General features: G+C 34.8%; 1 protein-coding gene across 3 annotated transcripts in view; it reads right to left on the bottom strand.

The window, feature by feature from the left end:
• LOC145692397 (uncharacterized) overlaps window positions 1-12042 on the bottom strand; it is a 112281-nt gene that overhangs the window by 83102 nt on the left and 17137 nt on the right. For all 3 annotated transcript variants that reach the window (XM_081767704.1, XM_081767702.1, XM_081767706.1), the window contains exon 2: window positions 6757-6863. In XM_081767704.1, coding sequence (XP_081623830.1) covers window positions 6757-6863 — 107 coding nt within the window. The remainder of the gene's footprint in view (window positions 1-6756; window positions 6864-12042) is intronic.

Below are 12042 nucleotides of genomic sequence, written 5' to 3' on the forward strand. Positions count from 1 at the left end.
GGAACAATCCGTGCCGATTTTTTATTTAGAATTTTCTTCATTGTTGAAACAGTTACATTGTTAAAGGTTTCGATATCCATTTCAACATTCAAGCCATTTCAACAATAAAGAAAATGCTAAATAAAAAATCGGCACGGATTGTTCCCTTGGATAGATTATGAAGTTCCTTCTCTAAAAAAATTGAAGTCTCTAGGTTGAACTTTAAAAAAGAAATCGTGAATTTTCGTGAAAGGTAAAAAATACATGAGAGAGATACGAAGACTGTAGTGACATCTAGCGGCGAAACTTGTCCCTTTAAACTAACCTTAAAGCAAATTTTTGTTTGAAATGATAACTGAGATGGCTTAACCGTAGCTAGAAACAGGCTCAAGATTAAGTAAAATCTGACTAAAGTGAACATTAATCTGAGTTACAGTTTCAGCAATTTCCATTGCCTTCGTCAGACACATTATCTAGACGTAAAAAGAAAATAATGTGTGTAATATATATTGTCAGAACTGTAACACAGGTTAGTCTTTGCTTTGGTCAGATTTTATTTTTATTTAAGTTATATGTAGTTCCTATGCTAGAATGAGAATAATTCACTTGTAACTCTACTAATTACTACTTTCGTTATGCTTATGAATGAGAACAACTTGACTCGAAGTAGAAAGAAATATTAAAATAATGCAAAGTAAAAAGGCTGTGAATATGATCGAGAGTCATGATGGAAATTATTTTCTTGATATTCTGTGGGCTTACTTTATTCTTGTCAAACATTTGAAGTCGGACTAACGTGTTGTTGACGATGAACTCATAACCCATTTTTTGTTAAGTTCACCAGAAAATACTATTCACATATTTCACCCAACAGATTATATGTATAAAATCGGCGTTCTATTTCTTCGTGTTTTTGTTTCCGCAACAAATCTCCAAAAATCAAAAATGGAGTTGTGTGCGTGTTTTATGCACCTTCTGAGTTCGCCATTATCTTCCATAGTAACCCCTTTAATGGGGGATCTTGTTTTTAACATTTATTCTGCACACACACACACACACATTATATATAATATATATACAGAGAGGGGGGGGGGGTAATAAGAGACAAAAACAATTCTAGCACTTGTTTTGATTTCTTGAGGAACTAGAATAAAAATGTATGTGATTGTACCAAAAAAATTAAACCTGCTGACAATTCTGAACAATTTACTTTTTTCAGATCTGAAATATGTACATATGTTCCCGGAATATCAAGATTTAAAAAATGAAATCCAATGGAAGATTCAGTTGCCTGAGTATTAAATATCAAAAACCATTAAAACAAAGTATAGTTGACTTTTACGTAATCTACATACATCATAGACAAAATTCACGCTATCAAATAAAAAGGAATGCTGACAAGAAATTTTCTGGTGAATGTCGAAAATGAACTTAAAAGTGCCTAAATTCGCAACAAAGAAAAAACACTGCATTTGAAAAATAATTTTAGCTAACTTAGATGAATTGAAAAAGCTATTAAATTGTAATCATACAAGAAGAGAACATTGAAAAATGTTTTAAACCTACTGTTGATAAAATTTTATGTAAAATGTATCCTATGTATAAAACTACATTTTCGAAAAATATGTAAGATGAATATTAAACCTTTTACGATGTACAGTCGAACGAACATATGAAAAATGTGCAAAGAGTTTGGAAATGTTATGCTAGCCTATGTAAACTCCATGTTAACATTTAAAAACCTTATAAATATAATTTAAACTTCAATGTAACATAATTATAGCAGGTAGGCCTTATTAATTATCTTAGGCTGGACCACTTAAATAAACATAGGAAAAATGTATAGGACAAAAAGAACTGTTGGCATATAGGCATGGGTTTAACAAATATTAAGAATAGCCCTACAAATACCTAGGCCTATCAAAAGAAGAGGAGTCATATTTAATCTTTCTGTTTTGGTTTCAAAAATCCTTTTTCACTTTGCAATAAACACAACGAATTTTTTGGAGCTATTCTCTGGAAATCTGGAATGGCCTATTTCCATTTCCATCCAGTTTGATAGGCCCATAAAAAAGATTTGGATGTCACTGTTTGAATGTCATCATAGACAGGCCAATTGAAACCACTTACGTTCTTTTTTCAAAAATTTAACCTTGCACGGTCCTTCATCTGGGAAAGCAACAGCCCTCCCAATATACTAGTCAAGATCATAGTACACGGCATAATACATTTCTATGCAAGATTCTGCTCTAGTTGGATCAATTTCTCCTGGCAAACTTTCACCAGTTGATGATGAAATTAGTTGATCCAAAGCATATTTTCCACTGTCACTATCTATGCACAGACTCTGAATGGATTGCCAGAGTAGGCATTTTCCTATTTACTTTCTATATACAAAAAACTAGCAGGTTATACTCGTCATATGCGCTAAATAAACATAAAGTTGAACTGAGGTAATAAGGGAATAAGGGTAACTGAGGTAATAATAATAACAGCTGTCTTATTACTCCTTCAACATTTCTAAAAGGGATAATAAGAGACATGCCCTCAACTGACCTGAAATGCAAAGTTTCAGCATTTTTCAAAACTTCACATCAACCTTCATAATCTTAGTCACAAAGTTACATAGCAGTCATTTCCACATTTTTAACTCACTTTTCACAATAAAATTTTATTTTAAAACAGTCACGAACTCTCGTGGTAAGTTCAAAGTGAAGGTATTTTTGCATCGCGTGATGACAATATAAAAACTTATATTAGTTCATAAGTGGAAGTGGGGTAGAAAAGTAAAGGTATTGACGGTTTCATTACTTATTCTTTTTATAATTTTGATTTGATATTTAGGGTATTTTTTGGCCGTGTCTTTTATAACCCCGGTCTCCCACATATATAACAATGTTTTTAAGTATATGGACAAGGATACCAGCAGTCATAACATCTGTTAGTTTTATCAGGATTTTTCCTTCAAGACGAATTTCAATTTTCTATTACTTTGATCACGCATCTAAGGCGGCAAAGCATGAAGTGTGTGATACATATGCAATATTGTGGAACATAGAAACTAATCCATTTAACTAACCAGTATGGTGGTAGCTATCAGCACTCTAAGTTTATAAAGATTCCTTTCATTTAATTTTGTACTTCATGAAGAAAACGAATTAAAAATTGAGTACTTCAATCAAGTCTAGTTTGTTACTTGAAGATTTAATAAGCAAGGTTCTAGGTAGGAGTAAATTTAACTCCACATCATAGGTCACGTGAACAGAAAATGATCTTGCTAGGTATAGTTGGAATTAAATTAATTAATTGGACTCTGTTAGTCACACTATGTAACGGACGTGTAAATCTCGCTCTCTTAATATTATATTTTGATCATTCGTACGCTTAGCATGGAGATGAAATTTAAACACAGGTCTCGCAGTTTAATGTGTCTTTTGAGACTTTCTTGTGTAACATCGACTCTTTTGAACTTACGGAATAGCTTAGTTCATTCTTTTTAACCTATTTCCTACTTCGCCGATAATGCATACATAAATTATTTTCTGGAGTAACTATGTTTGTGACTTCATAACTCTTGAACAATACGACCAATCTCGATCAAATTTTCAACATCGAAGAGGTTCGAACCTGGAATTTATTTTCCATTTCACTTTTACGGCAGAACTTAGGGGAGGGGAGGGAGAAATAAATAGAAATCAATATATGTAAGAATGAAAGTGACTATGTTTGTGACTTCATAACTCTTGAACCACCAGACCGATCTCGATCAAGTTTTCAACATAGATAGAGATGAGGTCGAACATAGATCGAAATTTTCAACATTGATGAGGTTCGGGCCTGGAATGGTGGTTGTTATTTCACTTTGACGGTGTAACTTAGGGGAAGGGGGCGAGGGCAATATTTAAAATGATCGAAAATGACCGATATTAGTGTCGAATCTATAGTTTTCAGGGTACTGAGACGAACAGTGACACTTCCGATGTCACTTAAATCCAAATTCAGCCCTCATTCCCCTTTATGTCCAAAATGAAACGTATTTTCTCTGTGCGAAGAATGGACAATCTGCTAGTTATTAATAATAAATGAAACTCACGATGTAAAAAAAAAAAAATGACTTTCATAAATATTATTACAGCATTCTCTATATGACAATATATATATATATATATATATATATATATATATATATATATATATATATATATATATATATATATATATAAGATGTTCAGAGTACAAAATACTCTGCCTATAGCCCGATCTCCTTCTTTGTGACTTACTCTATTTTCTGAAATAAATCCGTTTCAGAGCCGACATGTCTCCTTGATATAGAAACAAGTATATGCAAACTGCAGAAGCTTGTCACAAGATGGTTTTAACTTCGTATTTCAAGTACGGCAAAGAAATTCGACAGATAATTTATTTGAATGAAGGAAATACATTGAGACTGAAGATTTTTTACAAAAAGTCACCATTTTACATCATTCTTTCGGTTATCAATGCTGTATTTTATGGAAAAATTCCAAACTTTGTCTCAATAACCGCCAATATCTCTCTTTCTTTTCCTTTTTTTTTTTAATGAAACTTGTCACAACAATACAATTATTAATAGAGGTACATGGACATATTCTCTCTTGCTATTCAAATCTTCACAAAATAATCAACGGTACGTGACGTTTGGGCGCCGCCGTTTGGGCACTGGACGTTTGGGCGCGAAGCCATTTGGGCGCCAGACGTTTGGGCGCGAGTTAAATTAAAAAGTCATTGTGTTAGGCGCTGAGTACTAAGTTCGAATCAAGATATCACAAAGTGTCTACTGTAGTGGAAGTCCTTGAATTGTACTGGATTTTGTTTTACATACTAGAAATATTGAAATTTGAAAATTCTAAAAACTGAATTAACAATTAAATTTTGTAAATTTAAGTTTCAACCAAAGTTAAGTATGCTTTTTATTTGATAACTTTTCAAGCCAAAGATAAGTAGACCAGACTAGATATGATTGACTGCATTACGTACATAGTGAGCCTATTCCATTAAAAAACTTAAAGCAGGACTTCTACTGTAGTTATGCAATAAGTGTGAATGTCAAACACATTTCTAGTGGCTGAATGACCAATATATGTACACTTAACTATTATTTTTCACTTTGAAATCTTCTTTATTTCCTTTCGCCACTTTCTTTAGTGCAGATTAAATGCTTACAATGGGACGAAAAAAAAGTGTGTTAAGTTTTGATTTTTATATTGGAATGTTAATAAAAAAAAGTGATACAAGAAATACAGCATACTACAGTTCCTAAACTCAATGTCTTAGACACCCTGTATTAATAGCTTTCGCTCAACTCGATTAGGATTTAGATTTTTGGGCTGTCGGCATGTAAGGCCATTTAGCCCGTCACGTTTGAGGGGCACACTATCCAGGAAAAGGAAAGAAAGAAAGGATTGGGGAAGGAAGGAAGCGGCCTGGACCTATAAATTAGGTACCACCCCGGCCTGGTGTGAATGAGGAAAACCTCATTCAGGGTGGCCGGCCTGAAAGAGCGTGTTACACATTTTCGACCGAGTGCCCCTACCGGGAATCGTACCCGGGACCGCTCGCACAGAAGGCGAGAGCGTTAGCGACTACGCTACGCGGGACCACTTCTCTCAACTCGAGTGCGCGGAAATCTTTTATTGGTGATTCTTTATTGGACTTAAGGAAGAGAAGAGTTTGGCACACGTAATAAGGAAGAGAAGAGTTTAGCAAACGTAATACGAAAGAAAGCAAATTTTAAGATTCTAAGTATGTAATTATTAACTTTTTTTAAAAAATACAAAAATTAAATCAATATTTTTTAATTAACATTAAGAAAATTATTAACAGTTCGTCTGATTCCTTCATTTCCTAGCTTTCTTATATAATACAAAAATTAGATCAACATTAGATCAGAAGTACAAGAATCGTGAATAAGCGAAAAATCAATCCATGACGAGGTTAGGCAACAAATGCCACAAACGCATTAAACCATTTAATTTAGATGAATAAATAAGATAGAAAATAGATAGATAAATGAGGTGAGATAAAGATAGAAGTGTAGGAAAAGTATATATCTTGATTCGCGCTTAGTTTTCAGTGCCTAGCTTACTTTATATTTCGTAAATTGTGAGTTTTACTATGTACCTCGCGCCCAAACGTCTGGCGCCTAAACGGCTTCGCGCCCAAACGTCCGGCGCCCAAACGGCAGCGCCGAAACGTCCGCGCCCAAACGTCCTGTCCCGATAATCAAAAGGGAAGGACCTACATGAATATTTTGCCAATCGTGTGTTTATTTGAATCAGAAATATTCCTTTCACTGACTTTTTATCCTGTGGCATTAGAAAACACCTAACAGACTCTTGATCCTGCTGTAACTCTCTTTGAACTCAGCTTTCTAAAATTCGTTCTAAACGTATAGCAAGATACGTAAATATGATTATAGATACAACTTGCACTAATTCGTCTATTAATTTCTCGAACTATTCAAACTAGATTTCATACTTTTCTAATGCAGTGCGCTTCAAAAGTTGATTTTCCGAAATTTCGATAGCTCATAGCACTGGGAGAAGGAGTTTTTCGACTCTAAACATTTTCTCAATTAATAAGAATCTACCAACGAAATTGGGTGATTTACTTTTTTCGCAACTGTATGAGACACGAATTTACATCACTCACGTTAACTAATGTGAAGTAACTAACAATAATCGTGAGTTTAAAATATCGGTATGTAACTCCTTTGACTAATATAAACTAACAACTTACCTCCTATCTTTGCATGCTTCACACATGCATGGTTTTTCTTCTCGCATTAACGAATTCGCAGTTGACGCTGGTACAACAGATGCTCCTTCAGGCTCTGCTGGAACTCCCTACAACAGAAAAAAAAAAATCCTCGTTACTTGTATATAACATGATTAACACAGTAAAATGAGGATTACTTAATTTGCATGAAAGTTCTACCACAATATTGCACCGCTAAAGTTGATATTAACAAATTCATTTGTAAAGTTGTCAAATTGAGAAAGAGACAATTACTCACTGCTACTGATGCGAAAGATCCTGCTTAGCAAACATTTCCTGTAAAAAGTAACCAAAAAACATCTTGCTGCTTCCGATCATCAGAAATAGACAGACATACAGTGCATGGTATTTAGCGTTAAGTCTCGAAGTAATCTCCATCAGCATCCACCATCTCTGCCAACATTCCTGCAGCTGCGCAATACTCTAGTGATAAAACTCGAAGGTCTTGGACACAATAAAGTCCGTGGGTGCGTGTCGCAGGTCTGCCTCACTGTCGAAGGATTTCCCACGGAGTTGACTGTCCAGGGTACAGGTGATAGATAATCTGATAGCGCTAGGTCCGGCGAGTATGGTGAATGGCACAGTGTCTGCCAGCCACGTGGCTGAATGTTATCCCTGGTCGTCTTTGCCACGTAATATCCCGCACTGTTGTTAATACTTTTGCGATTAAGCAACGCAGGTTCCTGTTGCAATGCATGTTGCACTCGTATAAGTGATACGAGTACAGGTTCACAGTGATGTTGTGGCCTGATGGGAGGAGTTCGTAATGTCCCACTTGATGATTAGTCTACCAGACACAGAGGTGGTCTTGAGGTGTGCGGCGTAAGGTCACGTGGTGACAACCAATACAATATATAGTATGCTTGGGAGTGTCATATTGGATCTATTTCCATGTTCCGCGATTGTCAATATTTATGTACAATAACCCCACTACATTAGATAAAAAAAAAAAAAAAAACTGGGTTTTTAAGAACAAACGTAATATAAAGAGAAATTTGTGTATACTTATGACTAGTGAAAAAGCAGGAACTAATTTAGCTGGTAAACAGCCATTAGGTACTAAAAAAAATGCAAATCATAGAGGAAACAAAATAGCTTATCTACGGCTGACCAGGATTTTCTGTTTCTTGTTTGTTTGTAACTGTTTATTTGTAGGACAGCTGATGGTCAGCCACATACGTTAACACCGTCTGGTACCATCAGTGTTGCCACATTGTGCTATAATGCAGTTGTTTTTTCCGGCACGCTATTATTACGATTGTGTGGTGTCTACACTTAGTGTCAATGTCTCGTTCTTGTTTCAGAACGATATATTTCTACCGAGCCTACCCATTAACATTTTGAGTTGTAAATAAATAAATAAAAAAAAAAAAAACTGATTTTTCATCTTTTGTGCAAAAACATCTTTTGAGGACAATCGTCGAACTCCCGCGCTAAGGTTTATATCTCAAAAATCTCTCTCCCTGGGTGGGAGTTTCATTTCATTCTCACTTACGTTTCAAAAAGTATCATAAACCTAGAAAAAGTATCATAAGAAAAAGTTATCATAAACCTAGAAAAATATACACTCATTTTTGTTTTGGTATAGAAGTTCGCCTACATTGCGTTCTCATTTCGGGAAGCAATTTATTAGGACTTCAAAATATTTTATTAGAACTTAATATGAGTTCGGTTTACAAAATTGAACGTCCGTTATGGGTATGTTAGTTTAACAGTGGGGTCACTATTTACAGTTTCATTCTTTCTTTAATGTTATATCGTATTAATATATTTGATATAGGAATCTTCGATACAGCCTCTTTAACTTTCTTTCACATGAACTTTAATGGCTTCAGTAAATACTATGGATATAGATAGATAGAAAGTTAGAGCAAATAGTTTATTACGTGTGTTTTAAAAACGTTACTAACTGAAGTTTTAGTTTATGCATAAATTCTAAACGATAATATTGTTCCACTAAGTCTAACTACTACATTTTCTCAGCATTTATTGCTAATACTATTAAATTTTCACTAAAACATTTTTGCCGTTGAACATTACGGCTACTACTTCTACAAACCATTTGTTCGAACCAGAAAATCTATTGCATACACCGATCTCCCCTTTTCTTTCCAATCAAGTTATCGATTATTCTTGATTGTAATCCTTAAAAATGATTACTAATTGTTCATGTTTCTTTCTTCAAAGTCGTCGTCTTCTAAACCTTTTTCCGTTAATTGAGGTCGGCTTTTCGGACAGCTATCCTTCATCTGTTTCTATTTTATTTTATAGCCACTGTGACATATCGTTCTTCACACAATCGCCCCCTCGAGTTCATTTCCCATTCAATTCTATAGCATCCACTCGGTAAGCTACATACTCCAAAGGTCGTCTCCAAACCATCTAAGTCTGCTTTCCTGCAATTTTTCTACTACTGGTCTTAACTTGACTTTCTTAGATCATCTTAATTTTGTCCTTTCTCATTACTCCACACATCCACCGCAGCATCTTCATCTCTGCAAAATGCTACTTATGTTCCTCTCTCTGATCTTCGTCCTCCAACAATCCGCTCTCTGTCTCACTACTGTTTCCTCAACTTTTCCTTAAATCTTCTTTCAGCTTAACGTCTCGCGTTATGCCCATTAGGCTAGGAGAAACGGATGATTTAAACAAGTAAATGACTATGGAAAAAGTAGTGGAATGAGTATGTGGAAGGAAACTGGAGCACCTTCAGAGAAAATCCACGATCACGATGTTGTCTACCACAAGCTTACTTGGCTGGAGATCGAACCAGGGACTCTACGCACCAGAGGTAAGCGCTCTACGAGCAAGCCACTATGGCCCCCATAAAACTTTTCCTTAAAGAATAGGTACCCTACAGTCACATAATACTTCTGCAGCTTCTCTTCATTTTGTCCAACAGCCAAATCTGCTGTTCAACTTATCTTCTATTCATTCATTGCCCTGTAGTATTGTTTCCAAGTACTTGAACTTCTTTGTCTACTCGTATTTTTGTATTTTTATTACATTTTTGCTGAATGAGCAATGTAAATATTCTGTTTTGGTTTTACCAATTCTAATTCTTTTGCTCTCAAATGTTACTTTCCAGGTAACTAATTTTTCTTGCAAGTGGGATAAGACCAGATCCCTGATAAAGCCTCACTTTAAATTCTGTTATCCCACACGTGTTCCTCACTCCTGTCGTACACATCCTTCATATACGTATCTTGAATTATCCAGATGTATATCTACGCAACACACTTTTTTCTTCAGTGCCCATCAAATAAGATCTCGTGGCACTCTATCGCACGCTTTCTCCAAGTCGATGAAAACTATATGGAGGTCCAAGTAAAACGCCATGAAAAAAACTTTTTAAAGAAGTTTTTTTTCTTTGCCCTTGCATATCTAGTCAGTAGCTGGACTTGTAAAAAATGTAGGAGGTTATTTTCTAGATTTTGAAGTTCGTAAGGGAAGAACATTCCTTGAAAATGAATCTATACTTTTCTTTGTCTGACGTAACTTGCTTCAGCTTTTCAGATGAAACTGTTACTCTAATATTAAAAAAAAAAAAAAAAAAACCGAAAGAACAAAACACGCCCACTTTACAAAAGAAGACACCAATTTTGCTCTTTCAAACCCAGATGCCTGGCAACCCAAGCCGTATTCTAATTTATACTTTAATTTGTCGAAAATAATTTGCATCTGAATCATCTTTTTATTTCTATTGATAAATGGGTTTTGTTTATTGGTTTGGATTTAATGCCTCATTTCAGCATTGCAATATACATGTATGAGATATGTGTGTACTCTTCTCGAACCTCTACACTACTAAGCATGTGAAGAAGCTCCATGGTCGACATAAAATATTGGCAATTTTGAATCTACTGATTTTTAAGTTGACAACTATAATTTCATACATTATAATGGCCCTGGAAGTTGTTCACAACTTAAATCCTGAATACGAAGAAGTGCATAAAGAATCTTTCTACAATATGACTTGAAATCCACAATATGTTAATGAGAAAAACAAGGACAAATAAATACAATGAAATTAAAGACCAGTTCTTACACACAAACAGTTATAGATGAGCTCCTTCTACTTCAGTTGCCACGTATTACAAATCGGCAACATCGAACTGTTATTGTCCTTTTCTACTTTTGGTTGGACCCTTTCTCGGTAACATGATAACCACGTTACGTAGATTTCCTTCAGGACACACAATCCCATATGGTTCTGAACAGCCAATTTGTTTCTATTTTTCTACATGTATAGTACATACTTTTCTAAATTTAAATTTGCCCATACCAGGGTTGACAAAAACCATGGTTTTTATTGAAAAAAACAAAAAACCACGAGTTTTTTGTTTAACCTCCCCCCTTTTTTTGTTTAAATAATTTACTCTATGTATTTATATTAGATATGAACAGAAGTGAGTGTTTCGCTTTGGTGTTATTATGCAACAACAAGGTTATGCTGGAATTTACTCTAAATTGTTGAAACTTTAAGAAATGAAAGAAAAAGTAACAATCTACCAGAAGATGCCGGTTTCCGTACAAGACATATGTGAATAATCATTGCAAACAATAACTTTCTCTCTTGCAAAGTAATATGCTTAAGTGTTGTGTGAATGATGATACATCTTTTGTTCTCTTTCTACAATGACTGAAAGACATTCTTGGATCAGGTTTGCTAGCAGATAAATCACAAAACACTCAAAATTACTTTTTCAAATACAAGAGCATACAAAATTCATTTTTGGTTCCTATTTTAAATGGCCCAGTCGTTCCCGGACGACTCTCGGATTTTAACGTAAGCATATAGCCTCTTGTTCCGGAACTAGTACATATAAAATTCAGTAATAGCCTTGTATTAAGTATATGTGCGTAACTGCAGTCGCATTTTATGCACCCAATAAGAATATATATATATACCGGCTGAAGTCGTCCCATGAAGTGTAGTGATTTCACCCGGTCGGTGAAACACTATTACTAAACGAAACTGGGGGTCAGTGGTGCAGCGGCGCCCGCAACATCATGTTGTACAAGCAGGGTTGGCAAAAACCATGGTTTTTATTGAAAAAAAAACAACAGAAAAATTTTTTTTTTTTTTTTGTTTAAACCAGGTTTTTTGGTTTAAATAATTTACTCTATGTATTTATATTAGATATGGACAGAAATAAGTTTGTTTCGCCTTGGTGTTATTATGTAACAACAAGGTTATGCTGGAAGGGGTCGCATAAGCTTAAAGCGGAATCCAAACTGCTTCTC

This window comes from Thermobia domestica, chromosome 1 (genome assembly GCF_964235325.1).
Source record: "Thermobia domestica chromosome 1, izTheDome1.hap1.1, whole genome shotgun sequence".
Classification (NCBI taxonomy): Eukaryota; Metazoa; Arthropoda; class Insecta; order Zygentoma; family Lepismatidae; genus Thermobia; species Thermobia domestica.